The sequence below is a fragment of the Momordica charantia genome, assembly GCF_013281855.1.
Source record: "Momordica charantia cultivar OHB3-1 chromosome 5 unlocalized genomic scaffold, Mcharantia_2.0 BLBB01000005.1, whole genome shotgun sequence".
NCBI classification, from domain to species: Eukaryota; Viridiplantae; Streptophyta; class Magnoliopsida; order Cucurbitales; family Cucurbitaceae; genus Momordica; species Momordica charantia.
Genome location: NW_028275163.1, coordinates 25182609 through 25202000, shown reverse-complemented (window position 1 = coordinate 25202000; position 19392 = coordinate 25182609). Strand labels below are relative to the sequence as shown.

General features: G+C 38.1%; 2 protein-coding genes and 3 pseudogenes across 4 annotated transcripts; all 5 read right to left on the bottom strand.

Moving 5' to 3' along the window:
* Positions 1-461: 461 nt before the first annotated feature.
* ATSIK (Protein kinase superfamily protein) lies at positions 462-6551 on the bottom strand. 3 transcript variants are annotated; one of them, XM_022301613.2, is made up of 6 exons: positions 6379-6551; positions 6228-6288; positions 2567-3248; positions 1785-2042; positions 1562-1681; positions 462-1316 (listed from the first exon to the last, which is right to left on the bottom strand). In XM_022301613.2, the coding sequence occupies exons 1-6, from the start codon at positions 6398-6400 to the stop codon at positions 690-692; spliced, it is 1770 nt and encodes a 589-aa protein (XP_022157305.1). In that variant the 5' UTR covers positions 6401-6551; the 3' UTR covers positions 462-689. The 3 variants fall into 3 exon arrangements, with proteins under 3 accessions (XP_022157305.1, XP_022157307.1, XP_087980295.1); XM_022301615.2 differs by lacking the exons at positions 6228-6288; positions 6379-6551 and adding an exon at positions 4004-4163; XM_088124169.1 differs by lacking the exons at positions 6228-6288; positions 6379-6551 and adding an exon at positions 3915-3938.
* A 702-nt stretch (positions 6552-7253) lies between these two features.
* On the bottom strand, positions 7254-7841 carry LOC111024041 (RING-H2 finger protein ATL74 pseudogene; annotated as a pseudogene).
* A 2185-nt stretch (positions 7842-10026) lies between these two features.
* On the bottom strand, positions 10027-10708 carry LOC111024013 (non-specific lipid-transfer protein 1 pseudogene; annotated as a pseudogene).
* Positions 10709-14040: 3332 nt separating this feature from the next.
* LOC111024014 (non-specific lipid-transfer protein 1-like) lies at positions 14041-14700 on the bottom strand. The gene has a single exon (XM_022301572.2). It carries the CDS (start codon positions 14632-14634, stop codon positions 14287-14289), a length of 348 nt encoding a protein of 115 aa, XP_022157264.1. The 5' UTR covers positions 14635-14700; the 3' UTR covers positions 14041-14286.
* Positions 14701-17232: 2532 nt separating this feature from the next.
* LOC111024032 (pentatricopeptide repeat-containing protein At5g15300 pseudogene) lies at positions 17233-19364 on the bottom strand (annotated as a pseudogene).
* Positions 19365-19392: the final 28 nt, after the last annotated feature.

The following is a 19392-nucleotide window of genomic DNA, read 5'->3' as shown; positions in this document are numbered from 1 at the left end:
AGGTTTTGTGGGAGACGGAAGGAAAAGATCCGAATGCCTTGCCCATGACATCCTAAGTTCAAGGATCATGCAACTGTGATTTCTTTTCTTGGATACTTCACATTTCTTTCAACTCTCAATATACGGCCCATTTCTATTTGTTGTAAAGAGTTTAAGCATTACGCAGGAGGTCTCCAATTTTCTTGTGGACTTCATTTATCTAGCCTCAACCTTACAAAGAATTTCTCATCAGACTACCTCGAGTTTGACAACCGTTCAAGCGAGAGAGAAGAAAGATTCTGGCCTGAAACCATTGGCCGCTTTCAACCTCATAACATGTCGAGGAATGGCTACAATTCTTGGTACGAGTGCACAGATTATTCCGACTTGGGGCCATGTTGGCATTGTCATCAAAAGTAATATATATAACCAATGAAAGAGTTATGTTGCACATTAGAGGTGGAGATAAGACAGGACGGAGGTGGTAGAAAGCTCAAACAGATCTCTGTTAAACGGCACTTTGCATCAAGCGATGCTGGCCCAATCCCACCAAGGCCACCATAACCAAATTATATCTACAAAACAAAGCGTTTTTCTTTTACAACAGCACGAGGGGTTGCATTTATCTTTTATGTATTCGTTTGAATCACCAAAAAAGTAGGAAAATGAGTATAAAAAGAAAAAAAAATAGCGCTAGCGCATATACACAATCAAAATCCTTCAACCCCAGTTCGCCGAAAGGCCGATGACGATGATTTTCGGCTTCCTTGTCTATTAAGCTCCTCAAGTGAGTGCGAGGAACAGGCACGTGGTGGAAGAGATAACGGCAGGGAATGCCTAGATGGAGATACAGACAGCCGCGCTCCTGAAGGAGGCGACGGTGAGAAACTCAACCTGGGCGCTGGGGTGATGATGCCATTAAGGCTCGGAGACCTTGCAATCTGTTTTCCAGCAACTGCTGCAGGTTCTTGCAAAGGAAACCGACAGGAGTGCTTCATATCTTGTATGCTGCTAAGACGTTCAACAATTGTTCTCATTGTGGGTCTTTCAGATGGATCTTTCTGAAGACATCTTTGGGCTATATCAGCCACCATCCTTGATGCTTTAGACGGGAAGCGTCCTTTAAGCTGAGGATCCATGATCAGTGACAGTCTACAGTCATCTGCGAGGAAAGGCCGGCTCCACTTAACTAAGTTGCGCTCTTCCTTTGGATGACGGTTATCGAGATTCCTCCTGCCAGTGAGAAGTTCCAGAAGAACAATTCCAAAACTCCAAACATTGCTCTTAGGAGTGAGTAACCCTCTCTCCAAGGTTTCCACTGATAGACTTGCACCCACCTGTATATAATGCCGAAGTAAAAGGTCATTTACACTCCCACTTATTAACCATGTAATGAGAGAGGGTGGTTTAAGAGAACAGAAAAAGTGCAGCATGTCCCAGTACCAGGTTATCATATACAATACATGTAAGAGATGTGTGTGTGTGAATTATTAGATATCCCTGATGCTGGGCTATAACGGGTTCTTCATACACATTACACAAGATGAAGAAGAAAGTGCCATTCGTCAATCAGTTTACTAACCACTGAATTGTTGGATATCTCTGACTCGGGAATGTGTCCGACACAGCCATATCCAGAAAGTTTTGCGCTGAAATCTTTGTCAATCTGTATGTTTGCAGTTGAAAATTCATTGTACATTGCCTGTAGATAAGAAATCCCACGAAAATAATTATAAGACATTGCCAAAAGAAGCAAATCTGATGTCCGAGTATAATAATAAGACGAACAAGACAAGTTGTGTCACCTGGAAAGGACCTTCTTCGTGCAAGAAAGTCAGACCTTGGGCAGCACATAATGCAATCTTCATTCTTGAATTCCAGTCAATGAGAGGTCCATCAGACCTCGAATGTAGAAGTCTGTCCAAGCTTCCATGAAAAAGCCTTTCATACACCAACATCCTCTGCTCCGAGCCATCACGTGCATGGAAGCCAAGTAATTTACAAAGGTTAGGATGTTGTAAAGAGGCCAGCGTGTTGACTTCATTGACAAATTCCCTTAATCCCTGGGTAAGCATAGCCACTCATTGTTAGGCCAGATTTCAACTACAAGGCAGTTTTTAATGCTTGCAGAGGTTAAATCAAACATTTCAATAGCTCATTCTTTTCACACAAGTGATAAAGTTAAACTGAGCCTGTGCATTTTGAACCTAGAGTCTCAGTTCATGTTCAAGATGTCAACTTATATGAAAGAACTTCTGGAGCATAAATGTATTCGAATGTTCCCTAGTAGAGGACAAAACATGATATAAGTTATCCGTAAAAGAAAAAGATGAATTTACCCGCAAAATGGTAACTAATAAAAACAATATTAGCTGCTCATTCACCAAAAAGTTTTGAAGTCTTCGGGTTGAAAAAGCAGACATTACAAAAAAATTAAAACCAGAGAAAGAACAAACTTCCAGTACTTGAAAACCTTGCATCCAATTTGAACAAACTTTTCTGCAAATAGTTTGTCTACCATCCAATGTAAAGAGTAACTCAATTGAAAATATCCACTTCATCCAAATAAAGTAGCTAATTGTAATACCTGATTTGATGAATGAAGACGTGTAACAGTAGCCTCGAATTTTCTTAAGCTAGAAGAATCATCTCCGAAGGAAGCCTTATATATAAAAGATGAGAGACCTTCTGATGTGCAACGATCAGAAGAAAAATTATGACAAGCAGCTGATACTTCTTCAAATGTGAAGTTCCGGAGTGCTCCAGTTGGAGGTAGTGGCAAGGGTCCTGACAAATATAAAGGTCCACTGGAAGTCACTGATTTAAAGCTGCCAGAAATCTTCAGAGAAGCAGTAGCCTGAGGTGAAGGAAGGGGAAGCGGTCGGGGTCCAGAAGACTTTTGTTCCTTATTCAATCCAGCATAAATTTTCGTTTCATCCTGTTCTTCATAATCAATTACTGCAAGAGCATCCTGTTCGGCAGCATCAAGAGATGAGGGAGCAGATAATGCCCTTGCTCTATTGCTGGATACTCTACTGGCCGGTTGAATAGGTTTTACTCTGGTCCTAAAACTTGGTGGTGCAGACTGCAACAATCGAGTTTGAAGTTGAGGCTCTGGGAGCATAGTTGGCAAGTGCTCCTCCTCCTTAGGATTAATGGATTTGGCGTACACAGGCTGATCGGGCCGTTTCTTTTTACTCTTCCAAGCAGTGAAACACCGCATCTTTTTTTTAAAGCCTCTAGAGAAATGGTAGGCTTTTTGTATCAATCTGCAGAAGGAAAAGCCAAATGCAATTGTTAAAACCTGAAGTAGGTGACATCTTCAGAAGACTAATCCAGCAGTGAGGAACTAATATTGCCGAAAATCTCAAATTGCTAAACATTTGCAAGCATTTCAATACAGTGGAACTCTAATGCACATGACAGAACATGCACATTTTGCGTCTCTTCTATGGCAATATCCACGGTTGAAATGATCTACGAATCTATTACAATGATCAAGGAAGTGGATGGAAAGAACATACAAAATTCTTTGATTAACTGCACATCCATCAAAAAACATAATCGTTCAATTCCCTTTTAATGTTAGAAAAAAAAAAACTGCAGGAACCTATGCCACTCTCAGAAGACGGAAAGAAATCAGTAAATTGACTTCCCTTTCCCTTCCCTCTCGTCCCAGAAAGCAACTCAGATCCACACGACTGTTTACTTTAAAGAAAACTGTTGTAACCACAATCTATAAGAAACTCGAAGGAGACAAATTTGGTGTATAGATAAGTAAATTAAAGGGGGATATAAATTGACATGGTTGCAAATTATCAAGTGATGAAGTTCCCCATACTAAGAAAAGACATTAAAAACAAGGAGCAGGCAGGAAGCAGAGAAAATTAAGATACAAGGAAATATGGAGAAATAGAACCCTACGACTACGATACCATAAATCGTGAATTGAAGAGAGCATATACATAGAGGCAGAGGTGGAAAGAATTGTGCAGAAAAAAGAAGAAGAAGAAGAAGAACAAACCTGGAAATGATTGAGTCATGCAATTGGGAGTGAGAAGTGAAATTGGGAGAAGGTGAGAAAAAAGTGAGATAGATCCTTGAGATGGAAAAACCAGAAAAAGACGATAGCAAATATGAATCACAGAGCGCTGGAGCCCAATGAGCAGTAGTCAAACCTACCCAACCCCGACCCCAGACTTAATTCACATCCACACTCCCATTTTTTGTTATTTATTACATTAATTCTTCTAAATAATAAAAAATTAACTTGCCTGCTCTTTGACATTATTACCCTCCCCTCCATCTTCTTCAGTCTTCACATTCACACTCCTTTCTTTTCCTTTCCTTGTTTGGGGAAAGGAGAAAATTGGAACTTGGAAGCCGGTACGATTACCGTGAAGTAATAGTAATACTAGTATTTGCCATTTGCCAAAATTTGATGATAGAGGTTTAGTTTTAGGTTTGGGTTTAGTCAAGGAAATGAAAATTAGGAAAAGGAAAAGGAAAGGGGGGGCAATTGGGTAATTAGATATTAAAAAAAGAACAAAATTCTGCCATTTCAACGAGGTACGCCTCGATTGAGGTGACAGCCCAGTCAAAGTTGGAAAATCGTCTAATATTTGAAACTTATAATGATAATAATAAACGATAATTATTTAAAGAAAAAAAAGAGTTTTCAAAGAGACCTGTGGAGATAGGTGTTTGACTAAAAATCTGGGCCGCTGGATGAGAGAGTGTGGGGAAGTATGAACGGCCACGTTAAGAGGGATGGCGGGACCCACTGACGTCTGTTCTGAGTCTGAATGAATAAAATAAAAGAAAAATAAAATTGGAAACTGGAATCACGCGCCGGTTTGGCATGATGGCAGGGGAGAGGGCGGGAATGTGGGTCCCACCCCGTGATATTCCTCGCTTTGACGCTTCCTTCCCCCTTCTCTTCCTTTCTAGATTACAGTTTTTTTTTTTTGAGAAAAGATTAGATTAAATTTATTTATATATTTCTTTTTTCTCAAATAATGACAGTAAATATTCTTCTAATTTATTTCAGCTCCAACCCGCAACCATGAGGTCTTTTTTTTTTCTTTTTCTGAATACATTAAAGAGGGAGAGATATTCAAATTTACAACTTTTTGATCATAAGTATATACTAATTATGGTTTAATTAAGATCATATTGTCAACGACCATGAAAACTCCCGTTTGGTACTGAGAATTAATTTTTTAATCTAAAGAAACAAAGTTGAGTTGAGAATCCCCTCTTACATGTGTACCTCACCATCCATCTCAAATAATTATTGACAGAACACAAAAAAAGTGACATTTATTATATATCAATTTGCACCCGAATCTTCGCAATTGTTTGTCTTGAAAGGAAACCAACTTAAAAAATCCATTTAAACATTTGGCTGATTGTGTGAGCTATATCGGTGGAGTGAAGTAATTATAGAAGATAATTCAACTGAAAATATGATACACATCGATTTGAGTATGTAGTTTACCATTGAAACTCGATATTTCTACTCTCAAATCTTAACTTAATTGTGTAACAACTCAAATGATCTAACCTTAAAAGAGCATTTGTCATACAGGAATCGAGACACGGAGGATTGAAGAGATTCTCGAACCAATTTTATGGAAGTATGAATGAGAATAAACTATTGTCTGACATCTTTTATATTCATAGGAGGTGGCTATGAGTTTCTTCATTCCTCCTCCATTTAACCCTCTTCCTATATCATTATTTTTCCTTTTTGGAGTAGTCTTCTTTTTATATCTTATTGTCTTTTGAATATATTTATTTATATTACTTAATTTAAATTAGTTAGTGTGTTAAAATTAATCTTACAACTAATGATATTACATCATAGTTGATTTTAGTAATAATTAATAAATTAATAATGATTGATTGAGTGATGTATATTATGTTCCAAATTAATTTTTTAATTTAAATTGATGTAATAAAAATATTGATTTTTCAATCATTATAATTAATTATTCAATTAAAATGATTTACTAATTACAGAAAAACAAAATGAGGAAAATGTTTTTCTTTCTCAAGACAATAAAAAAATGAGGAAAAAAACCAAAATAAATAAATAGCGAACCGAGCTTCTCAGTTGATGTACAAAGAAGAAGTAAGGATTGGAATGAGAAACTAGCAGAGGTGCCCTAAATAAAAATGTTGTAGAAATGTATGAGTTTGTAGCAGTAAGACAGGAAGCAGAGCAATTAGGCAAAGGAACTTACGTTTGTGGATCCATAAAACACCACCCAATCCAACGCCAAAAGCAGCCACACACCTTAATTCCTGCACATCAATCAACAATCTGTAAATTCCTAATTCATCCCACTCCTCCTTATGTACTAATTAATTAAATTCACAATTCCTAATTCGTACCAAGCGGCCCAAACGCCAACATCCATTTCCACTTTCAATTTCGGCAACTAGGAATGGCATTTGAAGCCAACGCTGTTTTTGGATCGGCGGCGCCCGAAATGTTTCTTCACGAAGCTGAGGATCCGGGATTTCACACTCCTTCTTTGTTGGAGCAGGATCCGAGATCCGGATTCTGAATCCACTCTGAAGACCAATTTATCCAGCCTAAGGAGGCGTTGGAATTCCCCCGAAGGACGTTTTACGGTCGCCTTGAACTTGATATACAACTTACTGATCTTGGCACGAATCGTGATTTTCCATGCCCGCCCCTGAATTTCCGGCATTCTAACAACAGTGGTGGAAATTGGAATCAGAATGAATGAATGACTGGAATTTGGAATTGGAATTGGAATTGGAATTGGAATGGGATACTGACCTATCACAACGTGGGCCGGCCCAACGATTTCTTAATGGGCTGCACTGCCTCATCAAAATTGTCAACAGCTCAACCTAAATGGGCCCATACACTCATCCGCCTCGATGTGTCCAGATGACATGCGTCACGCAAGACTCTACTTGGTTAGATTTTTTTTGGGGTCCTAAATATAAAGAATAAAGATTTGTATGTTTGGATTGGACCAAAGATATTTCCAGATATTTAAAAGTGTAATATCCATGGATCTTTGTTTTCTCAAGAATCTAAGCTAGCTAGTTATTGTCGGCATATCATTGAAAACAAAAACTAAAAGAAAAGGCAGCATAATCCTTCCGATGTTTGTTGTGGACGGACTATAACAACTATAACTAGAATTATACGTACACAAAATTTGAACAACACAGAACCCAGAAGGCTCATCCACATGACACACTTACAAAAGGCTAAATTGTACTAAAAATTAGGATATCTGTGTCTGACTGCCACTCTGTAGGAGCAGAACGACATGGGCTTGGGTTGATGCAGAAGCCGGCGGGGGCTGCGAAACGGCGGCGATTTCTTTGACTTTAAGCGGCGGGTGCAGTAGGGAATGGCGACAGTTGGGGCAGGAGGAGTGGGACAGCAGCCAGGTGTCAATGCATCTGACGTGGAATCCATGGTTGCAAACGGGCAGCATTCTGAGCTTGTCGCCCGGTTGGAATTCCCCGAGGCAAATTGCGCAATCCGTGCCCTTAATATTGACCATATTGCCACCGTCACCGCCTCCGATTCCGTAAACCCCCACCGGAATTTGACCCAAATCTCGCTTCTTGAGGCCGGTGGCCGCTGCGGCCCCCTCCGGACTCTGGCTACATCTCAAAACGCAGCGTACAATAGAGTTCATTCCGAGCGCTCCAATTAGCGCACATGATAAAGCCGCAAGTATTACCACCATGTTGGCATCCAAATTCATCTCTCCAACATAAGCTGAATCACCCGTACGGTTCGCCTCCGATGGGGTGTTCCCTAGCTCTGTCGCCAGAAGCCGGCGTGCCAAATTTTGTTCCATAACTAATTTCACACCACTATCAATGGAAATTCAAATTTCCGTTGGGTTTTTAATTTGTTTGTGGATTGGGATTGGGACTGAAGGGGTAGGTATAAGAAGTAATAATGGTTGCTCTTTGGATATGGGTGTGAGAATGAAGTAATATTATTTAATCACAAATGGCCCTCTTTGGTATGGAACCGAAATCCGCAAAGTACTCAGTAGAGTTACCGGAGTGCTCGCCGTCGCCGGTGAAGCAGTCTAATTTATACTTATAGCGAGTGGTTGTGGCCAACTGGAGGGGAGAGTGGAGACGTATCTAATGATGGCTTAGATATTTTATTTTTAAACTAACAAAATCAGCTGCAGTTCACAGTCACAGCTGTATGTAAAATCTAGGATTAGGATTGTGTGGGGGCTAAAGAATTTGGATATTGGGTTTTGTGGAACTTAGTGATGGCAGAACCTGATTGGGTCGTCACATGTAGTTAAGGTAAAGGATAAGAGACACAAATATCGCCAACCAAAATATCTAACTTGGAAACTTTTTTTCTTTTTCTTTTTTTGCCTTTTTAAGATTCTGCGATAGAAGATGTTGGTATGGTGTTGTGCGGCAAATACAATACAATCTGAGATGCGGTTTAAATAAATAGATAAAACGGCAAAGCTGTCCCTGACGACTAACTGGGTTAATTTATGGAAATATTAAAAAAAATATATCAGAAACAATCAAATGTGAACGGAAGCAGAAGTTGGTATATATTAAAAATGTTGCCGTGTAATCTGACCTAACCATACACTTGATTCCGTCATCGTCACCAGCGGTCACTCAGTTTATTAGAGCCAAGCCCAATAGGTTTAGCTTTCTTCCGGATTCTAGTTGGTTAAACGAGTTTGTGTGGTTATTCATTTATCCAGGAAAACATGTGTATTATTGGTTCAGCTACATCTTATTTATTTCTTGATCCTACATGCATCTTAATTAGTATTTGTTATATTTAAAAAAATATATTAAATTCATTATAACAGTATTGCCAACTCAACTCACTTCAGCTGTACATTGAAAATTGACGTGTTTGATTGAAGAAGTTCATCATTAATTAAAGAAATTACTTCAGATTTTAATGGCAATTTGACTTTTGATTATGTCCTTGTAAACTTAATTCGATGAGTTTTTCGTGAGATATATGTACATAATAAGTGGCAACTGTGATTGTTTGATGCCATTTGCAGAACAATCAAATTTGGCAAAGTGTACTGCAAATGTAACTAAATAAATATAGATATATCGCTGCCAGTGCCACGTATCGATCACTTTATTAGGACGTCCCGTCTACCATCCCCCTCCCTGTATGCAATAAAGAAACGCTTTTTCATGTGCCGGCTGCTCTTAAAAAGGAAAAAAAAACATTATTTTGGTGTATTTGGTTTTAAATATTATTGAAATCAGGTCTGGTCATTTTTTATGGTTAAATATATGTATTAATTCTTAATATTGGGGTGTTTTCTTAATTTAATTTATAATGTTTTACAAGTTTCAATATTTTTCAATGTTAATCCAATATACCAATTTGGGTAATTATTCATAAATCTCATCACATTTTTTAATTAATTGGAGGAACAAAAAAAAAATCCATTTTATTTGCAAAGTAATAAAAAAGAAGTATGTTTTTTTGTGTCGTGTTTTGAAGTTGAAGTGAAAGATACAGGTAGGGTACTGCATGAACATGAAGCGAGCAAAAATAACAGGAATTATATGATAAACATGAATATTATGTAATATGATATGATATTGAGTAGACACAGTAGTAGACCAGAGCAAAGTACAGTCTGTAGTCTGTATTGAACCACATGACAGAACAATAAACGAAATTAGTTTTTCAACTATACAATTCATACTATCAGGCTCATTGCGGGCACTTGGTTCACATCCTCGTCACCATTGTCATTGCAGTTTGAAATGATGTGATTTGTTGAGTTTGTTAAAAATACGAACAAAATTATATAAGGGACAATATTTCAATTAGTATGAGATTTTTTTTTCTAATGAAACTAAAAATAAAGTCGTGCTAACTTAGACTTCCTACAAATCTATCTCCATACTTTTTAAAGAATAACATATATACTTAGTTCAATTGTTTCCCATTTTTATGGTGGTTAGTAAAAAGAAAAGGCATGCAATGACCAGAGAGAACAAAGCAAAGAGGAAGAGGAAAGAGGAAATCTCAAATACATTAAGACACGTACGAAAATTAAAAAGTGGAGGACACCGGACTGGTCTGCATGGACCGAACCAACTGGGAAAGTAAAGTAACATCAACCAGCAAAAGGATGGGATCCTGTCCTGGGAATGGGATCACCATATAAGCATAGCAAAAGCACCCATGCTTTTTTTTTTTTTGTGTTTATTTATTAATAATGGTAGATATATAATATTATATTATTGAGTACTGGTGGCGGTACTCAGCGAACTTGGGCGCAGTCGGTGCTGGGGCTGATCTTGTATGGAATGTTGACGCCACAATGAGAGGGGAGGCCAGCGGCGAGGCCCAAGTTCAGTCCAGGGATGGCGGCAGCGGCAGTCTTCAAGCATTTGCAAGCGGCCTGACGGTCGGCCGTGGTAGAAGCTTGGCTGTTGAGGGCCTTAACCCCGCTGCAGCAACCCGCCCCAATAGGCCCTTGGTTCCTCAAGTATGGGATGCACGGCGCCATTGCGCTGCTCACGGCGCCGCACGAAATAACCGCATCAGCCACCGGAGACCCCACCACCAACAACACCATCGCCATCGCCACAATCATCATCTTCCTGCTCATCTCCATTATATCTAAATCCTCTCTTCTCAAAATCTTCTCTTAAGTTATGGAACTGGATGTGGATGCAATGTGGGTTCTGCTCTTTATATAGCCACTCCACTCCTCAGTCCTCCGGATCCGGCTCGGCCCGGCCCTCACATTTCATTAAATTACACGCGGACCCACACCATCACCATGGGGTTGTTGGTAGTTGAGTCCGGCCCCATTTTCCATTACTCTCATATGCTCTACTCTACTCTACTTCATTGGATTTACCGATTCAAAATCTCAACCGCACCCAAAACTCAAACTCATTTTCTACTTTCACCGCATTCATTCACCTTAAGGCTTAACCTTTCTCCATTTTAATTAACCTCTCCTATCATTTCATCCCACCCTTTACCAATTTTTAAATTTTATTATCCTTCATTCTCTCATTTAGTTTTATTGCAAATTCTACATCTACATTTTCATTGATCCTACTGAATTTCAATTAAACACACGTATTGATAATAGCAGTGGGAAATAATTGATGATGCGAGGGAGGGAGTGCCACTTGTACTTCGTAGCTGATGGGCCTCGCAGACGTCCAATAAATGCATATGAATCTGGAGTAAATGTACGATACGAATGGCCTGGCCGAGGCCGACGCCCAAGATAGTCAAAAAACATGGCCTACCAATCTGACCACACCACGTGTCACTTGTTTTCTGAAGGCCAATTAATGAGTTTCTGCCAACAAAATTTAAAACAGAAGAGAAGTCCAACTAACAGATTGGGTATCTTGGTATTATCGGCACCGTCGCGGGCAAATTTAATTGGACGGTTTATTTGGACTTCCAAGGCAGGTAGGTTTCCGGAGGAGGAAAACTTTGTACAAAACTAGATTAACATATACAATACATGTGGAAATTTTTTCACCATTTTTGCTCTTCAGTTCAACAACGTGAATTTAAATGCATAAAAACGTCTGTTACCTTCTTCAATTCCACGCCGCTGGATTTTGTACTAAGATAAAAATTATACCTCTAATTATTTTATTACAGATTACTTCTTATGTTCTTAACATTAATTATTTTTTAATCTTCATTACATTTTTTAACTACTTGGAAAAAAAAAATTGTTGTAAAGTTTCGTGAAGCTTACCTATGCTGTACAAGAAATGTTGAAAGAAAAAAAAGAAAAATGTGTTTGGTGTTGTGTTTTTAAAGAATCTACTGATTAAAAATAAAATCATAGGAGGTGTAACTGTATTTTTTGGTCCATTATTCTTATAATGTTTGTGTTTTGTTTTATTTGATTTAAGCTATTGATTAAAGGGAAAAATATCTTGTGAAATACTAATTATCTGTTCTGTAATCTCTTACTTTAGGTTCTACGTTGTCGGAACAATTTGAAGCCGATAAGAATCCAACATTGATAAGATAAGGGAACTACCAATAGTTTATAATATATGTGGATACTCCTTGTGTTGCTAACTAACTAGATTTGAAGTAAAAGTTACTGAGTAGGCTGTAGCTATTGGGATGTTGGATTGGTTTGTTTATATAACCGTAATAGATACGCCACTTTCCCCCTACCTCATATTGTCGTTTGCATAGAGCTCTCGCCTTCGCCAAAATTAAGTTTAAACTTTTCTCCAATCCAGGTTCACTTATCGTTGCAAAAACAAAACAACTTGGTAATTGTAAAATTTAATGTACTTGTCTTGTCATTATTGTTGAGTAAATATATTATATACGAACACGTTCCAATAAACACTGACCTAATTATTACAATCCACTCTTCACAAATTACTACCAAACTACAACAATCGTCTCAACATGATACTACGACTAGTCCCGATAAAACAACCACCTCAAACTACTACAAAATTTTTGACACTTACTCTCAATATAAATAAGAATAACAACAAAATTAAATAATAGAGAATTGTTGTGAGAGGAAGAGAAACTCAAATATAGAGATATTGAATATCTTAAATGAGAAAAAAAAAACTATATAGAATTTCACGCATAGGCAACTCATCATAAAAGAATTATGTAACCTCAACAATGCAGGTATAGAAATAATTCTTCATCTAAAATATAACTTTAATTTTAACACAATAAAGAAACAAAACGACTAAAGAAATAAATAAATAATTGATAAATAAAATAAAATAACATTCACTAAATTTGTCAGTTGCAAAAAATAAATAGTTAAAAAGTCAACGTGAACTTAATTAGCTTGACACCTCTATTTGATGAAGAGATTATGAGTTGAATTCTCTACCATCCTTGTATACTAAAAAAAAACTTAATGTTTAGGAATTAAATTCATAAATAGTCCGACTGATTGTGAATATTTCAAATTCTAACCATTACTTTTTTTGTTACATTTTTACAAGAAAGTTCAAGAGTCATCTCACATCTATCTCCATACTTTTTATTTCTTTCTCAATTGTAACGTGTCCGTCAACTTCTCTCAATCTTCAATCTTCAACAGTGTAATTGTAGTTGGCACACCATTAACTCCAAATAAAATTCTCTTATCATACAATCTTTCGCGGGAGAAGGGGGCAAAGAGAGTGAAAAAAACCACCACAGCAAAAACATAAATTAATTTGATATATTTCTACTTGGTCACATGTTAATTGGCACATCAGCTTCCGTTGTATTAGAAGAAATGGGACTAAAAATATACGGCAAAAGTTATTAGGGCCTATTTGACAGCGTTCCCATTTATTGTTTATCATTTCTAATTTTTTGAAGAAATCTAAATATTAGTTTTGTTTCTCTTTTTTGAAACATTCTCATAATTACAAATTTTGGGAACAATCAAAAGAAGTTTCTCTTTTTTTCTTCCAATTTTAAATTTGTTTCAAAATATAAATAAAAATATTATTTTATCATATTTAAATTCTCAAAGGGTGAAACCATGTAACTCATTTTTAAACAGAAACGATAAATGAAAATTTTACCAAACAGAGTTCTAAATAAGCCATTCCCAAGTTGTCGGTTCCCATCCACTCGAACTACATGGGACCATGCTATAATATAGTAGAGATCAGATTTGACAAAAAATTAGTTCTTCCCAAAATTTTGATGGAAAAATGGAGTGAAATTAATAAAAACAAACTCTGAGTGTAGATTTATCTGAGACGTGCCAATATTCCACCCGGTGAAATGTGAAACAATTTTGGCGTATTTAATTTTTTGGTGTTGGTTAAGTAGTTACTAGTTAGCAGTAGCAGAGAACGAAGATCCAAAGATCCTGCAGGCACGGTTAAAATGAATAATTACAGCGGAGCCAATAGATATATGCATTTGGGAAGCCGGTAGGGTAAATATATTTTGAATTTTGGCTGCTGTGTACTTGGATCTGGATGCCGGATGGGAAGTAGGTACAAAAAGGAAAAAGAAAAGTTGAATTTGAAGAGATGAAGTTAGTAAAGAGAAAAGAGAAGAAATTTTAATTAATACATATAAGTAAAAAGTGGACAGTGCAAGTGCATAGTGCATAGACTGAAGTAACTGGGAAAGTAAGATGAAAGACAACTGATGAGGGATCCTTTTCCCTGGAAATGGGAATTGGATGACCAAAGGCAAAAGGCAGCGGTGCTTCTGTGTTTTATTTATTGTGGTATAACATAGAGTACGTAGTTGTGGTGCGTGAGGAGGAGGTAGGGTGATCAGTGAACTTTGGAGCAGTCGGTACTGGGGCTGATCTTGTAGGGAACGCTGACGCCGCATTTACCGGGGAGGCCGGCGGCGCGGCCCAAGTCGATTCCTTGGATGGCGCCAGCCGCACTCTTCAAGCACTGGCAGACGGCCTGACGGTCGGCCGTGGTAGAAGCCTGGCTGTTGAGGTTCTTAACCCCGCTGCAGCACGCTGGCGAAAGAACCCCTCCTGGTCTCAAGTATGAGATGCACGGCGCCACTGCGCCGTTCACCGAGCCGCACGAAATAGCCGCACCGCCCACCACCATCCACATCATTACCATACCCGCCACAATCATCATCTTCCTGCTCATCTCCATTCTTCTATTTCTACCCAATTCTCACTATCACAATCTTCGATTTTCAATTTTTTATGATCTCAATGCAATCCGGTTCTGCTCTTTATATACCCATAAACCGCCCCTACCATCGTCATCGGGTTGCTGGTAGTTGCGTCCGGCCCCATTTTTACATTACTACTAATCAATTTTAAATTTAATATTTGTTTCTCTCCATTCTCACCTTCATCTTTCTACTTTCTACCTGCCAGCCCTCCATCCTCTCCTATCATTTCATCCCATCCTTTACCAATTTTTAAATTAATTTCTTTTTATATTATTTTACAAATCGTTTCCAGTTCCACTAGTGAAGCCTACCACGGCCAAGCTGAAACATTCTAGTTTTTTCTCCTCTATCCTTTTTTTTTTTTAAATTTAAACAATTAGAAAGAATATACAATTAATTGGACGGCTACGTTTGATTTGGCGCCCTACTCTATTGATAATACTATTTGTGGCATTTGTAGATGGGCTTCCGCCTCTGACGTCCAATAAATGCATATGAATTGTTGCAATTAAATGAAATTGAACGCATGGCCTGGCCGACGGGCTAGCGCCAAGCCCATGATAAGACATTGGCCTACCAATCTGACCCAACCACGTGTCACTTGTTTTCTGCAGGCCAATTAATGAGTTTCTGCCAAAAAGTAACTATAAAAAAGAGAAGAAAACGTGGAACCTAAAGATTGGGTATCTGTATCAATCGCCAGTTCCCTCGACTACAATTGGAGCATGGGCTACCAACGAGGTAGGTCTCCGGAGTAGGAAAAGACGGTTGTATAAAATTGGTAATACTCGGACCTCCGTCAACAATTCATCAACATAGTCAGGTTTAGATCATGGTATCTCGACTCTCACGATTTTATTTTTAGTTTCACCTAAAATGCCTCGTACTAATGAAGACAGTTGTCCTCTCTAATATATCCATGATCATTCCCTTTTCTAATTAATGTGGGACTTTGTTTGCAATCACCTTACAAATACAACACCCTTTGTTCAAGAGCCATTGAGAATTGTTTTTTTAAATTACTTCCTAAAATGTAAAAACGAGTAGCTAAACATGAAGAAGGTAACGGCAATGAAGGGTAACTTTGGGCGCGGCTTGGAGTTCGGGTGTTTAATGCGATGGCCCGAATGTCAACAACCAAATATTGGCTCTCCACATTCCCGATGCACTACAATCACTAGCTGCAGCTGCCACGTTATTGCGAATAACAGTGAACTTCACCAATTTTCTTCGATTCATAATTAATTGGCATTAAATGGAGTAGGTAATAGGTATGAGGAATTCCTGCTCTCCACTCTCTCCAATGGGACCACTCCACAGACACTCCTAACGAGGGAAACATTATACTCGGATAACTATATTCTTTCCATTCATACTGTAATTTTACTTTTATAAATAATTTTAATAGTAGTAAATTTCACATTATTATTATTATAAGTAGTAAATAAATAAATAAATAATTTATCAGTCCATCCATCTACGGACACAAAAATTACATCTACATATGGATGGTATTTTCAGGTTCACTCCAAATAAATTTGAAGTAGAAGGAAAAGAAAAAAGAAAAAAGAGTACCCATGAAAATAATAACATTATTATTTTCCTTATCCAAATAATAATATGACCTGATTTTTGTAACGATGTAAATATAATTAAATTATACATAATTTTCAACTACTAAACTTGAGAATCTAAGCTAGGGTGTGCTAAGGTAACTTAGGTTTAGAAAAACTATGTTTCACATGTAAGTTTGGGTAAGTTTAAGTTTAAGAGACCTATATTAGGTTTAGAAAGTTTGTATCTGAAAAATATTTAATTGTATTAAGTCAATTTATGTATTTTAGATTTATTTAAATTGCTTGGTTTAGTTATTCACTTTTTTTAATCTTAATATGGTAAAGGTAAACTAGTTTTATAATTATTTAAATATAACTGGATTCAAATTTAAATATATACATATTTATTATATTTTTGTTGTTTTAATTCAAACGTGAGAGCGGACAGGTTGGAAGTTATCCGAATCATTAATGGGGAGGAAATGGACCAAGGAAGCCTAAAGAGCACTAAACTTAGAAGAAACAAAGTTTGCTCATGAGCTCGCAAGATTAGTGTGTTCTTCGAAGGTAAGCAAGGGAGAGTATCTCTGCTAGTTCAGTAACGTTTCTATTTCTTATTTTTCATTTTCATTTTTTTAAAAAAATTTAAGCATATGACAACTAATATTTGTTATTTCTGATTGTATACAAACATTCTTAAAATTCCATAGAAGTTTTAGAAACAACAAAAACAAATTTCTTGTCTTTTGGTTTCGTTTTTATTTTGTTTCTATATAGATAACAATATTGTTTATCATTTTTAAATCTATTGGTGTTTGAGTCATGCAATCCAATTTTTCTTTATAAAAATAAATTTGTAAAAAGAAATAGAGCATGAGGCTTTGAACATGAGAGATAGAACCGACAATTGACAGGTTTAGGGGGAGGGAGAGAAATGAGAGAGAGGGTTACGCTCGCAACGCATGGTTGAGAGGGAGGGAGAGATGGGAGAGGGGATGAGGCCACATATGGAGGGAGTGAGAGATGAATCTTAATTTCATTCATTATTGTTTTATTAAAAAAAATAAGAGTTCGTAATGTATAGCCTAAGAAAACAACTAATAGATCAAATAAATAACCACAACACCATCCTAACAAACATCATGGGATGACCCAGAGGTGCATAAGGACCAATATAAATAGCAAATGATTTAGAGGGAATGAGTTTAAATCATGAGGTAAGACGGCTCATTCGTGATTAGTCGAAGTGTGCACCGTTTTGACCCCTTATAAATGTAAGTAAGCCAAAAAGACTGGCAAGTACCTCTATCCCTCCCCAAGAATACAAATAATATTGTCTGAGAGAGGCGAAAAGGAAAGGGACGTGGTTGGTATTGGACTCTAGGGTATGTTGGAACCCATAAGGAAACCAGTTTGTGTGGTGTAGCAAGCTCAAGAGGAGTGGGCTGACGCTGAGCCCCACGTACCGACTGAAAAATAAATAGGGCCTAATTCCAGATGGTCCATCAAATAGGGCCTTTTCGACTTCACCTGAACCCTTAGGCTAATGAATGAATTTTAACGTGGCTGCATCCAGCCTTCTTACAAACTCCATAATCAATCATCCCATTTCTCAGTCGCTCCACATCATCCCACCGCTCTTCCTCAGCGTACATGTTTGACAACAAAACGTAATCCCCATCCTTCCTTGCCTCCAACTCTCCAAGTTTGCGGAATGATTCCTCCGCCAACTCCACCTGCATGTGTAATCTACAACCACCCAACAAAGTCCTCCATAGAACACAGCATGAACTGAAAGGGCAAGTTTTTATCATCTCGTAGGCTTCTTCTAAAAACCCCCATCTACTGAGAAGGTCGATCATGCAACCATAGTGCTTCAAATCCGGCACTATCTTGTACTTGACAACCATGAGGCTGAAATAATGGCGTCCTTCTGCCACCAGACCCCTGTGACTACAAGCAATCAGAAGAGCAATGAAAGTTACTCGATTCGGTTTCACATCATCATCAAGCTCTGCTTCCATGGAATCAAACATCTCCAGAGCTCTCTCACAGTGACCGTGAACTGCCAGACCCATAATCATCGCGTTCCAGCAGCTTACAGGCTTCATCTCTATTTCATTGAATACTTCCAAAGCTAACATCAGCTCCCCACATTTAGCGTACATATCGACGATGGCGTTGCCTAAATACCCTTCAATTCTGTGGTGCTTCTCTTTCAACGACTCGTGGATCTTCTTTCCCGTCTCCAATGCACCCGTTTCGGCACAAGCGCCCAAAATGGAAATAAATGTTACTTCAGTTGCTCCAATGTCAGACTGTTTCATGGTATGGAACAGCTCCAGAGCTCTCTTGTAATCTTTCACCTTCACATAACCGGCAATAATAGAATTCCAAGATACAACGTCCCTCTCCGGCATTTCTTCGAACACCTTTCGCGCTGCGACAAGATTATTCAACCTAATATATCGTGCCAGTACGGTATTCCAAGAAATCACATTTTTCTGAGGCATCAATCCGAGAAGAACACCCGCCGATTTATAATCATGAACTCGATCGTAAGCCGACATCATAATGTTCCAGGAAACAGCACTTCTCACTGTAATTTCGTCGAAAACCAGACGAGCTAAAACCACCAAACCACACGCAGAATACATTAGAACCAATGAATTTTGGACGTGATGATCTTGATCAAGCCCCAATTTCGTGACTCGGGTATGAATTTCAGCACCCTTACGAGAAATAACTTCACGCCCGAAACATCGGTCGTCCTTTTCAGTGCATTTGATAGCTCTTGCACAAGCCTTGAGCACAAAATTGTAGGTGAAATGATCAGAATGAACATCCATACGTTGCATATGGTTGTAAATAAGCAAAGATTTAACGGGAAAAACACTGGTGGAGTAGGCTCGAATCATCGTGTTACAAATGAAAGAATCGTCCATGGAAGTTTCTTGGAACAAAGCGTGAGCATGAAGGAGGCTTCCTGATGGAGAAAGAGAGGAGAATGCAATTAGCTTTGCCATTATAGGAATGTGATTGCAGAGACCTGCTTTGACGATAAAAGCATGGGCCTGTTCCAGTTCTTCCATGGAAGAGAGACGATGGAGCTTGGAAATTATGCAAGTAATTACACCTTTCAGGAGCATATTCCATCTTCCCGAAGAACTGCGAACG

What these genes read in the sequence shown, in the direction of transcription:
- ATSIK (XM_022301613.2), bottom strand. Translation starts at nt 6,400, where the DNA reads ATGTTGGCGTTTGGGCCGCTTG. An exon ending in TGTTTTATGGATCCACAAAC is followed by an intron (nt 3,249 to 6,227) that starts GTAAGTTCCTTT and finishes TTCCTTCTGCAG; the next exon opens with ATTGATACAAAAAGCCTACC. An exon ending in AGATATCCAACAATTCAGTG is followed by an intron (nt 1,317 to 1,561) that starts GTTAGTAAACTG and finishes CATTATATACAG; the next exon opens with GTGGGTGCAAGTCTATCAGT.
- LOC111024014 (XM_022301572.2), bottom strand. Translation starts at nt 14,634, where the DNA reads ATGGAGATGAGCAGGAAGATGATGATTGTGGCGGGTATGGTAATGATG.